Genomic DNA, 25,796 nt, shown 5'->3' on the forward strand with positions numbered 1-25,796 from the left:
CAATATTAAAGTACTTTGGCTTCCACTTTCTTCAGGGCTCAAACTACATGGGGCACTAAAACTCCATAATCATAATGTTGCATTTCTTAATTTAGTTTTTCCTTGGATAGAGCGAAAATACTGGATAGCATTATGGGAAGACCTTGTTTAAACTTGAATTTTTAATAGGGAGCGGCTCAGAGTTGACTGGAAGATAGGTGGCTATATAAATGTTTTAAGTAAATAAAATAAATACAACTTTAAATAGTAATAATAGCACTGCATTTGGAGCTACCAGTTCACTTTTCCTAAATGGGACAAAATGCTTGAAAGGGAGATTTGGTCACAGATTTCCATCTTTTCTAAACTCCTGGATTTCAATCATTTATATCAGGCGCCAAGGGCTAATCCTAAGGAGACAGAATTCCTGGGGAGGGGGGCCTGTGTTCCATTACTGTGATTATCTTTCTGTTGGAAGGGCAGTTTTAAGGTGGCATCAAGAGAAGGAAATAATTGACATCAAGATGATTTTGGTGCAACTCAGTATATTAATCTAGTGGGAGAGAATATTATTTGGACTCAAATTTAATCAAGAAAAGTTGGCAAGCGATTAACAAATGGTGAGCACTCTTTTCACTACATCTTGAACCATAACGATTATCTACTTTAATCTGTGAAGCACACCAACAAGCTGATCCTACTTAGCGATTTTAATGCAAGAGTAGGATCTGATCACTCTGCCTGGGATGGTGTCATTGGAAAAAATGGAATTGGCAAATGTAACAGCAATAGCCTATTACTACTTAAGACATGGTTGGCTCACAATCTGATCATCACCAATATCATCTTTCGCCTGCCCACTTGCAAAAAGACATCCTGGATGCACCCACCCTCCAAACACTGGCATCTTATTGATTATGTCAATGTGTGGAGGAAGTACAGGTGACCATGGCCATGCTGAGTGCTGACTGTTGGATTGGCCATAGACTCACCATCTCCAAATTAAGCTTTCAAATCAAGCCAAAGAAACATCCACAGGGAAACAAAGCTGTGATAAAATGGATCAATGTCAGTAAACTGAGGAACCCCAACATAGCAGCTTCACTAGCAGAAGATCTTGACAACCATCTTTCAGAGCTGTAGAGGGAAATGCGGAGAAAGACTGGGAACACTTTCAGGACATTGTGCATTCTTCTGCACTAAAGGTTCTGGGACCCTCATACAGAAAACAACAGGACTGGTTTGACAAAAATGATTAAGAGATCAAGGCCCTACTTGCTGAAAAGCACCACCTTCATCGCACTTATCAGAATGATCCGTCATCAACAACTAAGAAAAATGCCTTCAACAACACTTGCAGGATCATAAAGAGCAAGCTTCACAAGAGGAAGGACTCCTGGTTGAGTATCAAAGCAGATGAAATTCAGAGGTTTGCTGACAGTAACGATGTTAAATGATTTATTAAGCCCTCAGATCTATTTATGGACCTCAGTCCTCAGGGAGCTCCCCTCTACTGGACACAGCCGGTGGAACTCTCACCACTGAGAAGACTCTAATTCCACAGTGTTGGGCTGAGCATTTCCAATCTGTATTGAACCGCCCATCTTCCACCAACAATGAGGTGATTGACAGAATGCCCCAGATGGATATCAACCACAGCTTGGACTCTCCACCCTCAAAAACTGAAACCTTTCAGGCGATCAACCAGCTGTCCAGTGGCAAAGTCCCAGGATCTGATGTGATAGCAGCAGAGATCTATAAGGATGGTAGTGCAGTGCATGTTGACAAACTCATTCAGCTGTTCCAATCTATCTGGAATCGAGGAACCATTCCTCAGGAACTGAAAGATGTGTGTATCATATACCTCTATAAGAGGAAAGGGAATCGACAAGTCTGTGATAATCATAGAGGAATATCACTGCTTTCCATTTCAGGCAAGATCCTTGCACGAGTGTTGCTAAATCACCTGACTGACAACCTGGAACAGCATCTATTACTTGAAGCACAGTGCAGTTTCTGCAAAAAAAAGTGTGGTACTGTGGACATGATCTTCACAGCCTGACAGCTCCAAGATAATTTTCAAGAGCAGAATTGTGAATTGTACACCACCCTTGTAGATCTCACTAAGGCTTTGACACTGTCAATCGTTAAGGCCTGTGGCGCATCATATCAAAAGTTGAGTGCCCTGATAAATTCATCCTGATGGTACATCAATTTCACAATGGTATGATAGCTCGTGTGTTGGACAATGGAGAAGCTTCAAAGGCCAGGCCTTTTCCATCACAAATGGCATCAAGCAAGGGGGCATGCTGGTACTGAATTTGTTCAGCATAACATTTTCAGCCATGCTGTCAGATGCCTTCCAGAACAGTTCCTTGGGAGTTAGCCTGAGATACAGGACCAATGGGAAACTGTTCAACCTGCAAAGACTCCAGGCTGTCATAAAGATAAATGAGATTGTGCTACGTGACCTTCTCTTTGCTGATGGCTGTGCCCCAAATGCTGGATCAGAGCAGGAAATGCAAGCCAGTGTGGATAATTTTGCAGCAACATGCAACAACCTTGGTATCCTTATCAACACAGAGAAGACCAAAGTGATGCATCAGCCAGCTCCAAAAGCCAAATACCAAGAGCCCACCATCACAGTAAAGGGATAAGAGCTACAAGCAAGGTATTTATATACCTTGGCAGCAACCTCTCCTGTGCAGTGACAATTGACATTGAGGTCAACTGAAAAATCACCAAGGCAAGCTCTGCATTTGACAGACTAATAACCAGTGTGTGAACCAACATGGAATAAGCCTTGCTGCAAAGCTCAAAGTCTACCAAGCAGTAGTACAAACTACCTTGTTGTATGCCAATGAGACTTGGACTGTATACAGGAGACTTGCTAGGCAATTGAACTACTTTCACATGACCTGCCTCTGTACAATTCCGAGAATCCGGTGGCAGGATAAGGTGCCTGACACTGAGCGCCTCTCCAGAGCAGGTCTGCCATCAATTCCCACTCTGCTGATGAAACCCAGACACAATGGGCAGGCCATGTTGCTAGGATGCCAGACCATCACAACCCTAAACAGCTCGTCTATGGTGAGCTGTCTAAAAGAAAGTGATCACATGGAGGACAAAGGAAGTAATACAAAGACACATTGAAAGCTTTCTTTAAGTCACTCGATATTGACACCACCTCCTGGGAAACTCTGGCACAAGATCGACCAACATGGCATATGCTGATCCAACAAGGCTGCCAGACATCTGAGGCCAGAAGAACATTTATAGCAGAAGAGAAGTAAGCGCTCTGCAAAGCCAGAGATACAAATGCTGCTACAATGGTGCCCATACATGTCTTCCCAACGTGTGACAGAACATTTCGTGCCTGTATAGGCTTTACCAGCCACCTGCAGACCATCATGTACAGCCCACAATCCATTGGATATCAAGGTCCTCTTCGAACATGATGAACGAATATCATAAAACCATAACAAACCAAGACACAACCATTGTTTTATTTGTATCAGCCTCCAAACACAATGGCTTCAAGAGGTTAATTCTGACCAAGGTTTATGCTAAATTTCAGATCATATTCAACATTTCTTTTGAAACAGAGTGATTGAAAACTGCATGTGTGTTTGGCTATCTTTTTGAAGATTTCCCCTAGCTTCTTCTCTTTGTAAGGTAGTGGCTCTTCCTGTTGCTTGCTGGCTTAGCTGTATCATAAGCTTTCACCCTTCAGCAAGAAAAATGACTTCTCCCTTAATAGAGGAAAAAAGAGATGGCCTCGGGGGATGGGGGGTGGAATGGACATGGACTTTTAATAGTTGAAAATACCCATTTCAATTATGTATATGGGTTTATAGAGTAAGAAACAGAACATACTTTTGTTACCAAATCTAAACATCTTTACATTTGGTTTTTAAGCAAACTTTTATCTCCAAGCTCTAGTATTTACTTGCTCCTCCTGAAATGAACTGAAATAACTAGGTAGCCTTTGAGAGTTGCAAAAAAGGATTTTCACAGTGACCGCTCTCCTGTTTTCATGGGTCTTAGGCTCCTTCATTAGAATAAACGCTGCAGGCAAACATAAATAAATAAAAAATGGCCTGCGGATAGCTCAGCCCCACTGTTTGTTTGGGGTTTTTTGATGCCGTGCATGATAGAAAAGTCTGGGAATGGTGTTTGTGAAGCATTGCTTTTATGGATTGATTTTGATTTTAAATAGTCTAATGCTCTTAACTCTCCTTATTCTATGAAAAATGAGTGTGTTGCAGACCTTAGTTCTAATTAGCCTTCAATATTTTGTAGCTGTGAGCAATGCTACCCATGAGAATACAGTGAATGTGTGTTTCTTGCAGATGGTTGACAAAATTGGGTAACACTTTAACAATTCTCACCCTCATTCAGGCATTAATTTCTTCCTTTTGTTGGAACCCAATTGTCACTAAACTTCTCCCTTCTCTAAACCACATTTTTAAACAGTTTTGGATAATTTGCTCTGTATGATATAGTACTACAAAGGAATGGGACAAGTGTTCCTAGGGTCTGTTCTGTCTGGGTCACTCCAGAAGCCAATACCAACCCAAAAAGAGAAGCCAGACACACTGGTAAAAGGCAAAGGCAGTTTTATAAAATTCAAGAAAAACACAGGTAACAGAAAATGTCCTTACAAACAGGAAAATGCTGTATCTTCAGATATATCCACGAAGGCCAAAAGTCCATGCAGCAATACAGAATTCTTGCTGCCAAGCCAAGGCTGTAGATAGCAGACCTACACCTCCCACGGATCTTCCAAAGCTGCTGGGCCACAAGCCAGGAACAGAGACGCCGAGAAACAAGACAGGATAATGCCACTCCAAACTGATAACACTCCACATGGCTTCAAGGGCTTGCCTACCTTTTAAACCCTGCTGATGAGGACCACACCCAAACCCAGCTGTTTCTAATTCAATGGTGATAATATTTCTTTAACTGCTCCTTTCGTTGCTCTGAACGTCTCTGTCTCATGTCAATGACAGCTTGTGCGTCATCACCTAATGACTCCAAGCTACTGGCTGGGGAGAGCCCCCCCCCCAGGGCTCTCATGCTGTTCTCCTTCATCCCATTCCTGATTTTCCTCTCCCCCGTCCGACTGTTCAGCCCCCTCCTCTGCACTGTCATCCTCCTCCGGGCATGGAGCCAGCAGAGACACAGCCGGTCCCTGAGCAGCCTCAGGCTGAACCACAACAGGGTCCAGGGCCTATGTCATATAAAATTGTATATGAATTATGGCAACTCCAAGTTATATGCGGGAGGGGGGAGAAGGAAGTAGACTAGCCTCAATTGTTGGTCCAATTAAACATTTGTGGGTCTTTCAAGTGATCCATTTATAGTTGTGTTGTTAAAATAGAAAGAGTGTACCTATAGTTCCACATGCTTATTCTGACCCAAGAACAGAAGAACAGAACCTATGATTCAGCCATGAGTGACTCTAAGTGAGTTTCCGTAATATCTATTTCTGTCACAAAATCATAGATATAAATAAAAAGTCCTTCTAGGCCAAGACTGTCCTGCACTGTGAAACTGTCGACCTATTTTTCCTTAGCAAATCAGTTCTGACAGGATTCGAGATACTTGGATTGGTAAATAGTTGCACCTCCCTTGGATCTCAGGCTTTTGTGGCTTGAACCAAATTCTCACTATTCTGAGGTTGATACCTATTATGGTAACTCTATTTATTCATCGAAGCTTTCTTCAAACAAATGTGGATACAGGCATGTAGAGTACTAGCTCCTGTAACTGATAAATGATATGAAGCAATTGCACTGCTCAATAGAGGGGAATTGTGTGTTTATTTTATTTCAAGTTCCAGCTTCTTATCTTAGAGGCTAATCTTGGGAACACTCAGCTAGAGAACATCCATTTGGGTCACTCCTCATTTTCCCTTTTTCCTCTTTGGGTTTCAAAGAAAGATCATTGAGAAATTCAAAGGAGAATGCTGGCACTGAGATATCTAACTAGAAATAAGGTGACTGAATTGTAATGAAATGAGATACTACATTCATTAGTGGTCAAAAACTATTTTAACTGAAGACCAAAGCTGATTTTTCCACTTTGAACTGTGCCAAACTGATTGATGTTTAGCTGGACCAATAACTGAGGGTCGTCCACTTCCTTATCTCCAACCTGATTGAATGATTTCAGCCCTTGGTTAGGACTATAAAAACATAAGTATGCACATAAGCATTCCCCTTTTCCCATTTTAAATATGGTTATTAGTTAGTCTATTCTTGTGCTTATCTATTCCTTACAGTATCTATTTCTTATCTGATAAAAAAAATCTTGTTCGACCTTACTTGCTGTAGTATTTGATGAAACCTAGTAATCACTGTCATTCACATTTGATAAAAGATATCATTCACATTTGCATAAAATATATCAAGCTTTCATGTATTAGAAAATCCAGTAAATAGTGAACATGACCATCTTCCATCTCTGTAATTCTGTTCTGCTCTGCTCTGATCTGTTTTGTTCTTTATAGAAAACACAGTGTATAATATTTGTTTCACCATTCCCTGGGTGGTATTGGCACTAAAGCTTATTATATGATATCTTGTTTTCTTCTTTAAATACTACTATATACAATGCATCAAATACTCTACAATATATTGGAACTGTAATTGTTCCAAAGTATCTTGGTGATTTAGAGATAAAGAAGTTATAGTAAAATTGGTTTTGAAATAATTTGATGTACTTGCCAGTCCATATCATTGACCTTTTTTTATAATTGACCAGATTTTACCAAACTAGGAAGTCTGAAACTAGCCAATAGTAATGAACATTACAAGCTGGATGGAAATATATCTGATAAGTACCAGGAGTGCTAAATCATGAAGAAATTTTAGCAGCACTTATCAGTGAAAATTACCCAGTGACTGTTCAGTATTCCAATTGTCACTCAGGCATTTCATCTAATCCATTTTGTCTCTCTCAATCCCAGTCTGATTTTCCATTGCCTTATTTTCATGCATTATAGCATATAACATATATCAGTAGAATAGCTCTTGCTGATATGCTGTTCAAAAGAACTTGTTAACTAATCAAATTGATTTTATTGATAAATGATTAGAAATGTGAATTCATTAGAAACATAACTTTGGAGTATTAAAAAAAAGAGTAAACCCCAGATTCAGCCAGACTCTAATCATTCCATCCTGTCCTCTTTTCCTCCCAATTGTATCCTTGCTTTGAAAAGTTGGCTCCACATGGCCAGGTTTATGTAATACAGGTTGTCTCAAGAAACATTGTACAGTGGTACTTCATGATACGAACTTAATTGGTTCCAGGAGGAGGTTTGTAAGGTGAAAAGTTCGTAAGATGAAACAATGTTTCCCATAGGAATCAATGTAAAAGCAAATAATGCTGCAAATCCTTCAGGAAAATCCCAAACTTTAGAAGGGAGGCGAACAGAGGGCAGGGAGGAGCAGCTAAAGGGGGTGGATGGAAGAAGCAAGGCTGGGCTAAAGGGTGAGTGGGAAGGAAGAAAGGCAAGGGGGGGGTGCCCCTCCCTTTTCTTTCTTCAAAAGACACTCTTTCAGTGCCTGCAAGCATGCTGTTCTCCTAGTTTTTAAAATGCAGTCTTTCCCCCTCCAAGCCACCCCTCCCTTTTCTTTCTTCAAAAAAGGGGGGGGAAAGAAACCCCTTCATCCCAGCAGCAGCGGCTTGGGTTCGTAAGGTGAAAATAGTTCGGAAGAAGAGGCAAAAAAATCTTAAACACCGGGTTCGTATCTTGAAAAGTTCGTTAGAAGAGGCGTTCGTAAGATGAGGTACCACTGTATTTTAAATCAAATTTTGCCTCTCTACACTCAAACCATTTCAACAAATCACAAGGCTAAAATCAGTCCAGAAGCTCATTTTTTATTTTACCATTAAAAGTATAATTGGTGTCAAACATTTAGTTTAAATTAAGTGGTAGGCATTGCTGATCTATGATATTTTAATACCCAGAGAGCATTTTTATATTAAAGAAATCATTACTGTCTCTCTTTTTCTCATGTGAAAGCAAGAATACATTCCAGCAAGATTTGGTCATAAGGAAACCACTGGATATGCTGCTTTTTCCCTAGAAGAAAGTCATGAAAATGCCACAATATCAATGTTTGTGCGAACACGCCAACCTTTTGGCTTCTTATTTGGTCTAAAAAGAAACGCATCTCTATTTCTCAAGGTCTGGCTAGAAGATGGAAAACTTGCAATGTCAGGTCCGCACTCCAACAAAATCTTAAGTACGCAGATTATGAACGATGGAAATTTCTATTTCATTTCTTTAAAAATGGGGCCAAACACGGTGGACTTGTTCCAATCATCAAAAAAGTTGGTCTCTATTCCTCCACCCTTAAAAAAAATACACACAAGGGATATTCTCTACATAGGTGGATTACCAGACAAACAAGAAACCTTTCTAAATGGTGGCTTTTTCAAAGGCTGTGTTCAAGATTTAAGACTCAGCAATCACCCACTTGAATTTTACCCGGTTACGGCTTCGCTGAATTCTGTCAACAGCAAGAGTACCCTGATCAATGTAGTTGAAGGATGTATTGGAGATGACCTCTGTGAGGTAAGAATCTGGTTTTTTTCAGGTGCTCTTCCCATGATTAAAAAGAGTTTCCCTTTTACCTGGTAGGGTTCCTAAGCATTATTATTATTATTATTAATTATTATTTATTAGATTTGTATGCCGCCTCTCTCCGAAGACTCGGGGTGGCTCACAACAGTAATACAAAAACAATATAACAGTGAGACAAATCTAATATTAAAATAAAACATATCTAAAATCCCAACGATTTAAAAACCATACAACACATACATACCAAACATAAAATATAAAAGCCTGGGGGACGATATCTCAGTTCCCCCATGCCTGGCGATAAAGGTGGGTCTTGAGTAATTTACGAAAGACAAGGAGGGTGGGGGCCATTCTAATCTCTGGGGGGGAGTTGATTCCAGAGGGCTGGGGCCGCCACAAAGAAGGCTCTTCCCCTGGGGCCAACCAAACGACATTGTTTGGTCGACGGGACCCGGAGAAGGCCAACTCTGTGGGACCTTATCGGCCACTGGGATTTGGGCGGTATGTGACAAGAATATTAGGAATATCTAAAAGCCTTTTGTGAAAGAAGTGGGTAAGATCAGATTTGGCCAAACTGCTTTGCAGTTTGTGGCCAATGATACCACAAAACATCTATAGCCTAGAAGGGCAGCTCTTAAATCTCTCAGTAATGACAACCAGTAAGCAAAGCTGCTATTCATTAAGAGCAACTTGAACTTACTGTAGTCCCCAAACCAAAATATTCTCATAATTACTTTAAAACCACTCTTTACAGAACAAGCTAATCATGGGGCATGTTACAGGCATTTAAGACCTGGCATCAAGATTCATAAAATGTTAAACAAGAAGTGAATGTTGTATTGCTGAAGAAAGGTAAAAGTAGCCAAAAATGGATTAGATGTATCAAAAAAACTCACAACTTTTAACACTTTATAAAACATGGCATTCTTTTTTTAAAAAAAAACCCTATTATCTATGAATTATATGCAAGGGAATGTATAGGCTTATGGAATATATTATGTTTATACCATGTATGTTTTACATTAAGCCGCTATTCATTTAAATCTTAAACATTTAGGGGCATTTTAATGATTTCCTTATAAGCTTGCCTGATTTTATCAAGAGCTTGCCCTGCTTTCAACTTTTAAATTACACCACTACATTTTTTAAAGGAAAATATGACATTCCTTATTCGTTCTCACTTCTTGCCATTTGAAGTCTTTGAGAGGAATGACAACTAAACTCACAGCATGCCTAACCCTTGTCTAGGCCACTCTCTTTCTCTCTTTCTCTATTACATGATTTCTGCTGCTTTCAAATGTAATGGCTAGTGCTCACCAATACTTTGTGCTTTCTCATTATTTGTCCCCCCACCCCACTTTCCATCATGAATTGAGAAGCTGAGGAGACTTCAGTCTAACAGATTTGCAGAAATGCAGGCACAGTTCTGGTCCCTATTTATAGACATTTTTGCTTCTCCTACCATTCCAGGCTCAAGAGCAAGATGCAACCATAGTTAATACTATAGGGGAAAGCATATGGTTACAAAAAAAGTGCTGACAAACTATTATTTCTCTTCACAACTTTAAAGAAGCATTTTAATGCAACAGGAATGGCATTCATGTCCCTTAACAGTAACTATTAAGATTTTGTTTCTTTTTCTTTTTTGTGGAAATCAGACAAATGGAGCCTGAATACATTGATTTTATAAAAGAGCTGGCAATTTATTTTATGTCTATATGCAGTGGAGGAAAGGATTCCTGTTGCTCTGGGACCTGCAAGAGTTTAGGGAATTGGGAGACTGATTAAATTTTGCTTTTCCAGTATTCAGATGGAAGTTGAGCACAGATCGCTTTCTAGTGTTTCTAGTGGGTTCTTAGTACTTCTAGACCTGCAGAAGTAGCTACAATTCTCGATTGCTTCAAATTAGGAGAGAAACAGTAGGTCTGGGAATGTCCTGAATGCATTAATGGAGTCCTTTGACAAGCGTGCTATTTGTAATTATGGTTTTATGAGGGCTTACATACATGTGCTCCTTGATGTCAGAACCATTAACAGAAGCCAGCTCAAAACAAAAGCAATAAAAATATTTTTTTTAAAAAAAAAAGTAGACAGGATCTACTTTTCATTCATTCTTCACAACTTTATAGCCTGACAGTTCCTCTTACTTGAGAAGTCCAAAGTTATTTCTCCCTTCATCTGAACTCCTTGTTTTCCTCCAACCTTTATATCCACTGAATTATGCATCCGGGTATTCAAGCATGCATTCAATTGAAACTTGTTTTTCTGTACAGCTGAATGCACAAGGAAGTTAATAAAATGGTATAAAAGTACAGGAAAAAAATAAATAAAAGCAAGGCTTTAAAATTACAAGTATTCAGACAACTTGCTTTTGTTTTACTAGTTTTTTGTTTGCCTTCTCTTCAATTTGTCCACAGTTCAAAGACAAACAAAATTCCCAAAGAAGGAGGATTTCTACAATTAGGGAAAAAAAGAAATTGGCTGTTTTCTATACAATAGAATTCCTTTATAACAGGCAAAACTGTTATTACACCTAGCAGTATTATCTGTGTTGACATAGGATTCTTATTTGAAAAGAATAATAATAACAATGAAATCATTCGCAGGGATGGAGACCCTTGTGTTGTGGGAAGTAGCAAGAGAAAGCTTAATATTTATTTTCCTCCCTCCGTTCTCTTTTTGAGTCTAATCAATTCTCCCTCTCTTGAAGTTATTAGCCCAGAACAGAAAAAGAAATTCAGGCTCAAAAATGTTACTTATGTTCCCAACAACAACTCCCAAGTGGGTCTCCTAGCAACCTTAGGATCTAATTTAGATCTAGAGAAAGTAGCACAGAAGATTGAACTTTCTCACTCACAGTACCGCTATTCTCATAAAAACTGGAACCCTCCCCGCCCCCCAATGGCTGTTTGAAAAGGCAGAGAAGTTGAAAGACTTGATCTCAGATTTCTTGCTTCCTGTCTATTTCCCAGTTGAGAGTGAAATCAGAGGTCTTCACTAACCCTGCTCCCTAAGATACTGGTCAGGTCAGGAAATTAATTGAGAATTCTTTTGACATTTGAAGCAAGTATTTTGCCAATGGATTTAAGCCATCACTTTTTATTGGGTTTGTTTGTTTAGCAAAAACTGATAAATAGACCAGTGTGACTGCCAGCTCCAGTCTAAACTTTGTATAAAATAAATTAATGGCCTTCAAAATGTTGGATGGAAAATTTCCTTTAGTCCATTGGCCACCCTGATAGTAAAGTTACTTAACATCTGGAAGAGCAGATCTGATGCATCCCTTATTAAAATATATAAAAAAATAAAACAAGGCTAACTGCCACTAGTGGAATAGCAATAGCATTTAGACTTTTATGCTACCTCATAGTGCTTCTACAGCCCTAAGTGATTTACAGAATCAACATATTGCCCCCATAGAAACATAGAAGTCTGACGGCAGAAAAAGACCTCATGGTCCATCTAGTCTGCCCTTATACTATTTTCTGTATTTTATCTTAGGATGGATATATGTTTATCCCAGGCATGTTTAAATTCAGTTACTGTGGATTTATCTACCACGTCTGCTGGAAGTTTGTTCCAAGGATCTACTACTCTTTCAGTAAAATAATATTTTCTCATGCTGCTTTTGATCTTTCCCCCAACTAACTTCATATTGTGTCCCCTTGTTCTTGTGTTCACTTTCCTATTAAAAAGACTTCCCTCCTGGACCTTATTTAACCCTTTAACATATTTAAATGTTTTGATCATGTCCCCCCTTTTCCTTCTGTCCTCCAGACTATACAGATTGAGTTCGTTAAGTCTTTCCTGATACGTTTTATGCTTAAGACCTTCCACCATTCTTGTAGCCCGTCTTTGGACCCGTTCAATTTTGTAAATATCTTTTTGTAGGTGAGGTCTCCAGAACTGAACACAATATTCCAAATGTGGTCTCACCAGCACTCTATATAGACCCCAGCACTCTATATATACCCCAACAATATGGGTCCTCATTTTACCCACCTCGGAAGGATGGAAGGCTGAGTCACCTTGAGCCGGTGGTGAGATTTGAACTGCTGAACTACAGCTAGCAGTTAGCTGAAGTAGCCTGCAGTGCTGCACTCTAACCACTGCGCCACCCTGCCAAGAGACAGGCAGCTTCTCTGCCCCCACCCCCCACCCCCGGTGATCTTTTCAATTGATTGGAAAAATTGAAAACTTTGCTCACCTTTCACCTCCATTTTTTTTCCTTTTTAGTCCGCTCCATGCCACAACGGTGGTGTTTGCTACTCAATATGGGATGACTTCACTTGTACTTGTCCACCAAATATGGCTGGGAAAGCTTGCGAAGAAGTGAAATGGTGTGACCTCAGTCCTTGCCCTCCTGAAGCCCAATGCCTGCTGGTGCATCAAGGATTTGAATGCAAGTATTTGAGCTTTCTCCATTATTTGTATTCCCTTTTAAGGTAACAGAGCAACAACTCCCCCACCCCACCCCCCCGCCATCCTTTCAGGGTAAATGGGTTATCTGCTTCTTTTGCTATGTTTAGCTTACCATGTATATGAAATATTACAGGGTTTCCTGTTATAGCAGTGGGTTGGAATAGAAGACCTCCAAGGTTCCTTCCCACTATGCTATTCTGTTATTCTAGTTTCCTAATTATTGACATTACTAGCATACAAAGATTTCAACTGAGCTCAGCATGATCAATAATTAAAAAACAGAAGACTACAAAATAGGTAAACATAGATCAGCCAATGCACAGCAAAAGGCTTTGTATGGGATGCTGAGGATCGTACATTCCAAAACTGAGCACAGTTGAGTCCAGTTTAGGAGGCAGGTCCCTTAAGATTGTACCATTCATTTTGCCCCAAAATCCAAAAATGCAAAAGGCTCAGAATAGAGGGTTTTAATAGGAGTGATTACCTATGGCCCTGGGTTAAGCATCATGACTCCAGAGATATTTTACAATTCACCTGAAGAAATGGGGCTGATCAGCCAGAGTGTCTCAACTGATGGTTTTGTTTTTGCTTTTAACACACAGGGGAACTTATGTGAGTGGCTTTAATGAAAATTTATGTGTCAAATTTTGCCACTACTTACTTACTTACTTACTTACTTACTTACTTACTTACTTACTTACTTACTTATTTAGTCAAGCATGTGTAAGGTTACAAAGTATAAACATTAATATGAATATATAAGAATACATGGGAATTTTATGAATACATAGGAACTTTAGGACAAGGACAGTAGGCACATTGCTGCGTTTATGTACATCCTTATGCACACCCCTTACAGACTTCTTAGGAATGGGGTGAGGTCAATGGTAGACAGTTTAAGGTTAAAGTTACGGGGGTTTGGGGAAGAAGCTACAGAGTCAGTTAATGTATTCCAGGCATTGATCACTGTCAAATGTTGTGCAATCACGTTTAGAGTGGTTTACATTAAGTTTGTATCTATTGCAAGCTCATGTATTGTTGTGGTTGAAGCTGAAGTAGTAATTGACAGGTAGGACATTGTAGCAAATAATTTTATGTGCTACACTTAGGTCAGATCGAAGGTGACATAGTTCTAAATTTTCTAGGCATAAGCTATTCTTTTGCGAATGGAGGAGTGTAGCAGTCATCTCATGAAATATCTCTGGACTTTCTCAATTGTAATAATGTCCAATATGTAGTGTGGGTTCCAGACAGATGTATGTATTTGAGTGTTGGTGTAGCACAGGGGTAGGCAAAGTTGGCTCTTCTATGACTTGTGACTTCAACTCCCAGAATTCCCAAGCTAATCATGCTAGCTCAGGAATTCTGGGAGTTGAAGTCCACATGTCATAGAAGTGCCACCTTTGCCTACCTGTGGTCTAGCAAATGTTTTATATGCTCTGGTTAGAAGTACAGTATTACCAGAGAAGAAGCTACGCAAGATTAGGTTAACCACTCTTAATGCCTTCTTAGCAATGCTGTTACAGTGGGCTCTGGCACTTAAATCATTAATGATGAGTACTCCAAGATCCTTTACTGACAGGTTCATCAACAAGGTTGTGATCATCTAGTTTGTATTTTGTGTTTTGTTTGTTTTTTGCCAATGTGTAAAGACTGAGCATTTATTAATTAAGATTTGAAGTTGCCACTTGTTTGACCATTCCATAATTCTAAAAGTCATAGTAAATCCTTAAAAACAATAGGAGCTCCAGTATGCATTTAAAATGATGGTGAATTGCATTCTGCAGTGACACAATAAGAAGAAAATTGCAGGGAGTCAGTAGCTTTGCATAATGTATAGAAATGAATATTTGCATGGTAAGATAGGAAGCAGGAAAAGGTAAACAAACATAACAATAGAGAATTTCTGATTGCTATAAATCTGATATGACCTGGTAGTAGAGGCATATCTATCTACTTTATGTGTGCTCTATATTTTAAAGAAGGAGTAAAGATGGAGAGAGTGACTGGTAAAACTAGATGAACATTTATATGGTAGCAAAGTAATCCAGAAAAATCTAATTCTTTGTTGTGATGTTGTAATTATCTACAGTTTTGCACCCCAGATCCTTTAGCTGGAGCTAAGACAGTTCTAAAAACAGCACCGTGCTAATTCAGTATCACTGACCTTCTATTTGAGGATACAGTGAGATAAGGTTAAACCTTTAAACTGACCTCAAATGTCTTCTTCTTCTGGCAAATTATTTCAGATGTACATTTTCATGCTAATTAGTTGCAGGTTTCTTAAAGTTTTAACAAATTTTTCAGCTCCATAATCAATACAAGGTCAGGACAGTTAAGTAAATAATAAGTATGGGCTATCAATGATTTAGATAATAGGGAGAAAATAAGCAATTCTCCAACTCTTAAGATTCACATAAGTATGCTTTTTTTTATTGCTAGGCACTTTTGGATTCATGCCAGGTGGCAACCACAATGGATTCCCCCATGAATATATAGAGATGATAGCACTAGCCTTATGCAGTAAATTAATTCTTCTCATCTCTGCTCAGGTATCTCCAATGCCATTTTTAATGGCAGAAGCAGTGCCATCTTTTATAGAAGCAATGGGAAGATCAGGAGAGATCTCACTAATATAACCTTTGGTTTTCGGACTCGAGACCCAGATGTGATACTTCTTTATGCCGAGAAGGAGCCAGAGTTCTTCTCTGTCAGTATTCAGGATACCACATTGTTATTTCAGCTGCAAAGTGGTAATAATGTTTTCACATTGACTCTGGCTAGTTCCCTATCAGTGAATGATGGGAAGTGGCATGAGGTCACCTACTCTATGACAGAGCCCTTGTCTCAGTCATCAAGATGGCGTATTGACATAAATGATGAGAGAGACCATGCTACAAGTACTGTTGCCACTGGAAACCTTAACTTCCTAAGAGAAGGAACAGATATCTATTTGGCTGACAAAGCTTTTGATAAAAAAGATGGACTGAGAGGGTGCATGAGCACTGTGGAGATTGGTGGAATTCATCTCTCGTACTTTGACAGTATTAAAAAACCACAGGAAGAGCAGTTTCTTAAGATCTCTGCCAATTCTGTTGTTACCGGTTGCCTTAAGCTGGATGCCTGCCGCTCAAATCCTTGCTTGAATGGTGGGCTGTGTGAAGATTTTTACAGCTATTTTCGCTGCACATGTGCCAAGGGATGGACTGGATCTCAATGTGAACTCAGTGTTGATGAATGCTCCTCAAACCCTTGTCTCCATGGAAATTGCAGTGATGGGATTTCAGCTTACAAGTGTGTATGTGATCCTGGATATAGAGGAACAAGGTGTGAAGAAGACGTAGATGACTGTTTTGGGCATCTCTGTGGAAATGGCGCCACATGTGTAGATGGCATTAATGGTTATTCATGCCTCTGCACTGGGAATTTCACTGGAAGATATTGCAGGTATGGTAACAAAGCTTTGATAAAGATAGTCATCCACTACAAGTAGTTAGAATCCAGTTTTATGTAGTGGTTAAGGCACAAGGTCAAGAACTGGGAAATTGTTCTAGTCTCATCTTAAGGTCCAATCAACGAAGCAGTAGAAGTGATGTGCCGGTACCTGGAGGCTGTTGGGGCCTGGATGGGTGTCAACAAACTCAAACTCAACCCAGACAAGACGGAGCGGCTGTGGGTCTTGCCTCCCAAGGACAATTCCATCTGTCCATCCATTACCCTGGGGGGAGAATCATTGAGAGGGTTCGCAACTTGGACGTCCTCCTCGATCCACAGCTCACATTAGAGAAACACCTTTCAGCTGTGGCGAGGGGGGCATTCGCCCAGGTTCGCCTGGTGCACCAGTTGCGACCCTATTTGGACTGGGAGTCACTGCTCACAGTCACTCATGCCCTCATCACCTCGAGGCTCGACTACTGCGTTGGTTGCCGATCAGTTTCCGGTCACAATTCAAAGTGTTGGTTATGACCTATAAAGCCCTTCATGGCACCGGACCAGATTATCTCAGGGACCGCCTTCTGCTGCACGAATCCCAGCGACCAGTTAGGTCCCACAGAGTGGGTCTTCTCTAGGTCCCGTCAACTAAACAATGCCGCTTGGCGGGACCTAGGGGAAGAGCCTTCTCTGTGGTGGCCTCGGCCCTCTGGAACCAACTCCCCCCAGAAATTAGAATTGTCCCCACCCTCCTTGCCTTTCGTAAGCTACTTAAAACCCACCTCTGCCGCCAGGCATGGGGGAATTGAGATACTCTTTCCCCCTAGGCCTTTATAATTTTATGCATGGTATGTCTGTATGTATGTTTGGTTTTTATATTAATGGGTTTTTAATCGTTTTTAGTATTGGATTATTATTGTACACTGTCTTATTATTGCTGTTAGCCGCCCCGAGTCTCTGGAGAGGGGCGGCATACAAATCCAATAAATAAATAAATAAAATAAGGTACATAGCCAGCTTGGTAATTTGGGGTCAGTACCTCTCAGTCCTAGGAAGGAGGCAATAGCAAATAACATCTGAAATCTTGCCAAGAAAAATGCAGGGATCTGTCCAGGCAGTTGCCAAGAGTCAGTACTTACTCAAAGAAAAAAAGGTGTGGTGAAGAGTTTTAATATATAAAAACATGAGTAAATCCTAAATTTCACTTACCCATAATAATTACAGTTCATGGTGGCAATATAGCATGGAGAAAGAGCCAAATATGGGGAGAGGAGAAAAGAAATAAGTCACCACATTGAGAACTCAAAAGTCACCACATTCAGAACTCAAAATAGCCCCCACCCTCAAATGGTTCTTCATCGGCAAACGAACAATTCAATTCAATTCAATTTATTAGATTTGTATGCCGCCCCTCTCCGAAGACTCGGGGCGGCTCACAGCAATAATAAAAACAATATTCCAGCGAAAACAAATCTAATATTAAAAAGCACATAAAACCCTATCATATTTCAAAAAGCAAACAACATATACATACCCAAACATAAATACATTAAAAAAAGCCTGGGGGAAAGGTGTCTCAACTCCCCCATGCCTGGCGGTATAGATGGGTCTTGAGTAATTTACAAAAGACAAGGAGTGTGGGGGCACTTCTAATCTCCGGGGGGAGTTGATTCCAGAGGGCCGGGGCTGCCACAGAGAAGGCTCTTTTCCTGGGGCCCGCCAAATGACATTGTTTGGTCGACGGGACCTGGAGAAGGCCAACTCTGTGGGACCTTATCGGTCGCTGGGATTCGTGCGGTAGCAGGCGGTTCTGGGGGTACTCTGGTCCAATGCCATGCAGGGCTTTAAAGGTCATAACCAACACTTCGAATTGTGACCGGAAACTGATCGGCAGCCAATGCATGAATTGCTTGAACACCTATTGAAACTTTTAATGTGTTATCTAAAATGCAAACAGTTACAGTATTTAAAACTTTTCCAAAACTATACAGTAATTCTGATCTGTTTTGTTTCATTTTCTTTGTTCACTTAGGCTTCTGTATGCTATTGGGGTTTTGTGTAATTGATACAAATTATTTTGTGCCTCCCAATTTTTTTTACCAATACCCTCATTTTGGGCAGATATCCTTGATCCTGAGAGTGAGTTGGGTGGTCATATAAATTTTCTTAAATAAAATAAATAAATAATCTGTCTTGGCAGATAACCATTCAATACAGTATCAAAAGAATAGTCTTAAACAAATATAACAGGAAAAAATGGGTGATGGGGGTTGGAATTCTTCCTGACAGATTTTTTCCTCCTCTTGTGAGAGTATATATGCAAGCAGTTTATAATCCAACAGTATTTGGGAAGTGTGGGACTTTGGAAGTACAGTCTTTAGGTTATGCAGCAGAAACAATAGGGAAAATTAGCATTTTGGAATCCACGAAAGATTGAAAGAGATTTTAAAACATGCTCTTCACAGACTTAGTTAGTTGTTAAATGAGAGACCATTAAAGAATTCAAGAGCTGTAGATTAGACTGGAAAATTGGACTAGCTTTTGAAGAATGTAGTGATAAACCGTTGTTAGCCCCCACCCCGCCAAAAAGCCCTGCACCTCTCTACTCTTCATTTTAAGCAATCCAATTTTTTTTCGGAGTCTTCTATGAAAGACTAAAAAGAATTTACATTAATTTCAGTGAGACACTTCCTAAAAATAGCCACTCCCTTTATTTGGGTTAGTCCTTCCAACTCACCTTTCCCACTGGTCTATGACAATTCCCCATAGCCAAGTCTCCATGGCCAACTCACAGCCAATTACATTAGAGTTACACCAATATCAATAAAATTAGTGGAATAGAATCGTTGAAGAAAGGATGCAAAAGGAGGCACAGAATTAAATGTGAACAGCAAAAATTAAAGTATTTTTATTTACTTTAATTAATTCAATAAAATTGTTAAATTGTCCCACAGCGAGTTATACCGCAGAAAGTTGGTCATGATGAGTCAGCTGTGCAGAGTTGGCCGCAGCAAGTTGTCTGTGGCCGGTTATCTCATTCCATCTCCCATTCTAGAAAAAGACAGCCCAAGCAGTCTCCTATATTTGTTATCTGATTTCTTGGAAGTAATCACCTATATTTAGTCTTATATGAATCCAAGAGAAGACTCAGTAGATTTCATATCAGGGTTTTAAGATATTAAAAATAGACATGCCTGGAAAGAATATTGGGATATTATTACAGACTTGTTTTTTCCCCCTCCACTATAGGCACATACGAAAGCCTTCAACACTGTGTGGGAATGAGAATAGAAATATCACCTGTTACAATTATAGCAACTGCACTGAGTTCGAAGGACGCTTAGAGTGCATGTGCCTCCCAGGCTTTGCAGGGTTACAGTAAGACTTTTTGGATGTGTCATATCTGATTTGCGAATGAATGTATATTTTTTTCATGCAACTGCACATGAATAAACTGTTGTTATTACAGTCTAATTCAACAAACACTGGGCTTAGTAGAAATATTAGGTGTATTTATTACTGTTCTGCCGGGCTCTCTGATAGGAGCCTCCCGAAAATTCAAGGGTACAAATTGCAGACACACACACGTTTAAAAATTCAAAACAATGTTCTTTATCACAAAATTCAAAATAAACAAAGCACTCTTTTTGTATTGCAAAGAGCACTCTTCCCAAAACATCCCGGTAGTCTGTACAATTTCCCTTAAGCAGTCATTAAGTACTTAGCTAGCAGCTGTGAAGACACTTCACACCCCTTCTTTTTCCAATGAAGTGAGACACACACACACACACACACACACATACACACACGTTGCTCTGCTTTGGTTTCAAATGCGTGAAAAAGCAACAAAGTCCAGCAACACAAGATTCCTGACCAACTCCGATCAGATATTCTTCCACAATGGCCAAACCCACATGCTGCTATTTATAGCAGCAGCCCTAATTACTGGAGCCCCACCCAAACACAGATGGCCTCCCTTATTTCCTGTAATATGTTCTTATTTGGTCTCTTCTATGCATAATTCTGCGCTTGTGTGGGTCCAAAATGTCAACATCTGAATCAACGGAAGATAAGGGAGAGTGACTGCCTGGGCTGTGTGTCAAGCCCTCCTCTGCCGAGTCACTCCCACCTTCTTCTTCATCCGAGGAAACTAAACTCTGAACTGATTCTGTTGGCAATAACACAGGCCTGTGACATGTTAAATTTCCCCCTGCATCCACCTCCCCATTCCCTGGGGCAGGAGCTTGGCCAGAGCCAACCACAACAATTACACTACTGTATCACCTTGCTATTAATTCAATTGAAGAAGCAGTGAAAAAAACAAAAAAGAACTCACACATATGTGTTTTGAAGGAATCACCCCAACATGAAGGTTTCACATTAAAAAGCTATTTTGTATAAAGTGGGATCATTTTTAAAAAATTAAATAAAATTATTGGCCAGAAGGAACTTAGTTAATGAATGAGATTAGGTGAGTTACATATAACTTCAAAAAGATTGGAAGATATTGTGATCAAGCTTATCTCTGGGAAGCTATACCACATAGTTTCCCTGCACATGTAGATAAACCCTACATGTAGCACAGATCATGATTTGATTTATCTTATAGCTTCCTATTCACTTTAGCTCAGGGGTGAAATGCTCCTGGTTCTCTCGTGGCTGTTGGTCATCAGAGAGCCGGTTTCGAGGAGAGTGTGAGGCTCTACCCACCTGCCCAGATGCCACCATTTGGGTTCTTTTACCCTCTGCACATGTGCAAAGAATTCTGTGCATGTGCAGAAGGTAAAAGAACACAAATGGCGGTGTCTGGTTGGGTGGGCGGAGTCTTGTGCTCCCTTCATGATTGGCTCTCCAACAACCGACAGCCACGACCAAACCAGGAGCATTTCACCCATGATGTAGCTCCATGCACACTCCAATTACACAATGAACAAGATTCCCCAAATCCTACATTGCTAGTTTCAAAATAAACTGTAATCTATGGAGGGATTCATCCTGTAAATACTACCTATATAAGTAATGCTTGCAACCCATCTTCTCTGCAGTTATTCAACTCTCAAAATTTTGATGTAACCAAGAATCTGGTGGTTGGAATCCACAAATAAATGAGGAACCTAGATTGGGGAAGGCTGATGTAACTAATGTCACCTGAAAAAACCTTATAGAACAGTAAAACTATGTTTCACAGTCTCACTCCCCTATTCATAACTGAATCACTTTTAACAAAAATGAAAGTGAACTGCACATACCTGCATACCATATAGTTTAATGTGAAATATCAATCATGAATGACATGAAATATTTGGCACTCACAGCCATGATGGACTACATGGTCCAAATACCCAAGGAAAACTTTAAATACCAGGTCATTTAGGTTTAAGGATGAATTAAGAATATTCAAAAAGCAATGGTGCATTTTTTTTTCCTTCTCAGAGGCTTATAACAACAAGAAAATGCATGTTCTGCTGATCTAGAAACCTAATTACTATAATTAAAGGAATTAAAATCATTATATTTTCAACTTTACTAGCTGGCAAAAAGTTTTAGCTTTTCAGTAATGAATAAATGGCATTGTGTATCATTTCTTATATTCTTGACATATAATAAGGACGCCTGCATGTTTTAGGATGATCCTAACTGAACATATATTCCAAACCAATTCTGAAATGTTTATTTTAAATATTGTAAACTGCCCAGAACTTTTTTCATGTTATGTGGCTTGATTTTTTTTAGGTCAAATTGATATTTTAACATTTTTCTTCTAATTTGTTATAGATAGATCTATCTATCTATCTATCTATCTATCTATCTATCTATCTATCTATCTATCTATCTATCTATCCAAAAGTTTTTATGCTGTCCTTCTCCTTAGACTCAGGGCGGCTTACAACATGTTAGCAATAGCTAACAGAGCCATCATATTGCCCCCACAATCCGGGTCCTCGTTTTACCCACCTCGGAAGGATGGAAGGCTGAGTCAACCTTGAGCCGGTGATGAGATTTGAACCGCTGACCGAGCAGTCAGCTTTAGTGGCCTGCAGTACTGCACTCTACCCACTGCTCCATCTTGGCTGAATTAAACCTTGATTTCTGTTTAAAATTATTTCAGTTATGTTTAAAGTTCTCAAAGTGTTTGCCATATAAGAACCCTTGTTACAACACTACACACTTTCTATACACAAATAAAAACATATATTTATATATTTGACATTGCAAAATTTTCAATAGCATTATCAATACTTACTAGATTTAATCTGTGTTCTGTGTGACCGGAGAACATAAACTAACATACCATAAAACCAACTTTCTAGTTATAGTTGCTATTGGTTTTACAAATAGCAAAACAGTAATGTCATATAAATAGGGACAAAGTAGCTCAGTGCCCAAAATGCTGAGCTTGCAAATCCCTAGTGCTGCATAATGGGGTGAGCTCCATTACTTGTCCCAGCTTCTGCCAACCTAGCAGTTCGAAAGCATGTTAAAAATGCAAGTAGAAAAATAGGGACCACCTTTGGTGGGAAGGTAATAGCGCTCCATGCATATTTGGTTTTTAGTCATCCTGGCCACCTAACCACAGAGACATCTTTGTGCAACAGTGGCTCTTCCACTTTGAAAGGGAGAAGAGCAGCATCCCCAAGAGTCAACAACAACTAGCACATATGTGCGAGGGGAACTTATACCTTTAATGTCATATAAACACTTACGCTTGAATTTACATTGCATGTACAGTATATCTAATTCACTTTAAATATTTCTTCCTAACACTGTCATCTTCAACATTCCCAAATCTGCAATCCATCCATAATCCAGCAATCAGGAGAATCCATTGGCTTTTATATTTAATATCTGCTTCTCATTTCTGATTTTTTTTATTCTTTTGCCTTTCTCTCTTCCCATCCGGTTTCCTTTCATTATAATGCATCTTTTAAAAAGGAGAGCATTAGTCTCATTTATGGAAACTATTAATTTTGAGCTCCAAAGAAGATCAATGTTGTGAACTAACTTTCTGCAGTGAGATGTTTTATACTTTATAATATCCAGCATAGACAAAGTCACCAGGATGTCTTGAGATAACAGGAAGTGAAGTTCTGTAAATCTGGAAGAATCAGGCTGAGGAAAAGTGGCTTAAATCATTTCAGAGCCTTCGTTTTCTCTTAGAACAGCTGATCTAAATACTAATTTAATGTTTGCTTTGCAGATGTGAAGTGGATATCAATGAATGCAACTCTAATCCATGCCTCAATGGAGGCCTCTGCCAGAACCAGATCAACAAATTTTACTGTATGTGTGATGTGAATTATGCTGGTGACCGCTGTGAAATAGATGTAAGCGACATCTCCTTTTTTGTCTCTCTCTTGTTGTGGCAAAATCTTTTTCAGCTACTTTCTTACCTCATTCTTCGCATGGATGATGACCCAGAAGTGGAATGGGGTGAACCAGATGATTAGCAACGAAATCCCTCCAGTGTTATTTTAAAGCCATCAAAACACACCAGAAGATATCTTGGCCAAAGTGAAAGTAAAAATAACAACAAATCCAAAACTTCTAACCATGTTTCTCGCAATATTTCAGGTAGATGTAAAATCAGTCATTGCAATGATTTGGAGTTGTTATTGCAATGGTAAATACAGAGGCTGTGAGATAGATTTGTGATACTTGATATTTTTAAAGTGATAGAGATGGCAGGGCAAGGTTCCAAAAACAGATTTCCATTTTCACTTGCTGATAATGTCTTCTAGTTTGGATTTGTTCAGCAGTCTGGTTTTTAGCCTGTCTCCTCCCTTAATGTTGTAAGATGTAAAAACAAACATCTTCAAAACAGGTGATGCAGCCTACAGCCCCAGAGTTATATAGAGTGCCCTCCATGCATTGAGGATTGTATATGGAGCCCTTCCAAATATTATTGCCAAATTGTAAATTTAATTTGATAGAAAGAGAAACGTGTCAGGAATAGGAATTAATCATATTATCAGTTTGAATTTAATTTTGATTTCAGTTTACGTACATTAAATCCACTTTAGATTTGCTTTGGTTTCCTTTACATTTTGCAGCTTGAGCATGAGGCTATTTATTCCCTTCTTTTTAAAAAATGTGGTCTTTTTCTTGAAATCACCAACTTGTATTTCTGACTTTCAAAATGTTATCACTGATCTTATGTCTTAATTTGTGCACATGTCTTTGCATGGATGTAATGTCTGATTGGATGGAAGAATGCTTCTATATGACTTTAGATATATTGTACACATGCATTTTTTAACTATAATCCCTTTCCTTCAGTATTATTAAAACTATTCTACCTTCCTGCAGTCCAGATATTTGTTAGCTTGTTGACATTGAGAGCAGATAGTTTAGTTTAATTGCAGCTAAAATCATAAGTATTTTAAAAGATTGATTCAAATGTAATGCTCAAGTTAATATGCTCCCCAATTTTAAATTGCATACTGAACTCAAATCTCCAGAATCGTAAGCCTACAAACTCGAAACTTGACATATATGTTCCTGTTAGCTTTTAGATGCTTGCTAAAAAAGGATGTTTCAAAATGACCATCATATCATTAGTTATTTCTTATATTATTATTAACACGCTCTGATGTTAAGACGTTAGATGTTTTACTCTCCCCCTGCCCATCTGAAAAGAACTCTGTTCCAGCTGCCAGTGGGTATGGCCAGTGCGTGACCCATCCGGCCTGCAGGCTGAGAGTTTAGACATTCTACTCCAGTGATGGCGAACCTATGACACGCGTGTCAGCACTGACACGCGTAGCCATTTTCGGTGACACGCGGCGCCGATATTTGCGATAGCTGGGAGGGGCGAGAACACCGCCTCCCAGCTGGGCGCGCCTGCGCAGAGCGCAGGCACGCCCACACGCTGCCTTTGGCAGCACAAGCATGCCAGCATGCCTGTCCGGCCGGGGAAGAATCGCCCCGGCCGGACATCAGTTTCAGCTGCGGGGGGGCGAGAACACCGTCTCCTAGCTGGCCGCGCCTGCGCAGAGCGCAGGCTCGCCCACACGCTGCCTTTGGCAGCACATGCATGCCTGTCCGGCCGGTGGAAGAATCGCCCCGGCCGGACGTCAGTTTCAGCTGTGGGGGGGGCGAGAACACCGCCTCCTAGCTGGGCACAACATGTCTAGCCGTCGCCGTCGGTGCCTCGGTTCCAAAGCTCCGCCTCACAGCTGATCACCCTGCTGCCGCTGCTGAGAGAAAAAGAGAGGGAGAGAGGGGGGAGAGAAAGAGACAGCAAGAGAGGGAGAGAGAGGAGGGGTTAGCAAGAGAGGGACAGAGAGAAAGAGAGAGGGAGAGGGGGGAGAAAGAGAAAGAAAGAGATAGCAAGAGAGGGAGAGAGAAAGAGAGGGAGAGGGGG

The 25,796-nt window shown here is 39.9% G+C and overlaps 1 protein-coding gene across 1 annotated transcript in view; it reads left to right on the plus strand.

Moving 5' to 3' along the window:
* CRB1 (crumbs cell polarity complex component 1) overlaps window positions 1–23,880 on the plus strand; it is a 41,823-nt gene extending 17,943 nt beyond the window's left edge. The window contains exons 3-7 of the mRNA XM_070746381.1: window positions 8,019–8,569; window positions 12,815–12,980; window positions 15,553–16,447; window positions 19,682–19,810; window positions 23,631–23,880. Coding sequence (XP_070602482.1) covers window positions 8,019–8,569; window positions 12,815–12,980; window positions 15,553–16,447; window positions 19,682–19,810; window positions 23,631–23,880 — 1,991 coding nt within the window. The remainder of the gene's footprint in view (window positions 1–8,018; window positions 8,570–12,814; window positions 12,981–15,552; window positions 16,448–19,681; window positions 19,811–23,630) is intronic.
* The last annotated feature ends 1,916 nt before the right edge of the window (window positions 23,881–25,796 follow it).

Source organism: Erythrolamprus reginae, chromosome 3 (genome assembly GCF_031021105.1).
Source record: "Erythrolamprus reginae isolate rEryReg1 chromosome 3, rEryReg1.hap1, whole genome shotgun sequence".
NCBI lineage: Eukaryota > Metazoa > Chordata > Lepidosauria > Squamata > Dipsadidae > Erythrolamprus > Erythrolamprus reginae.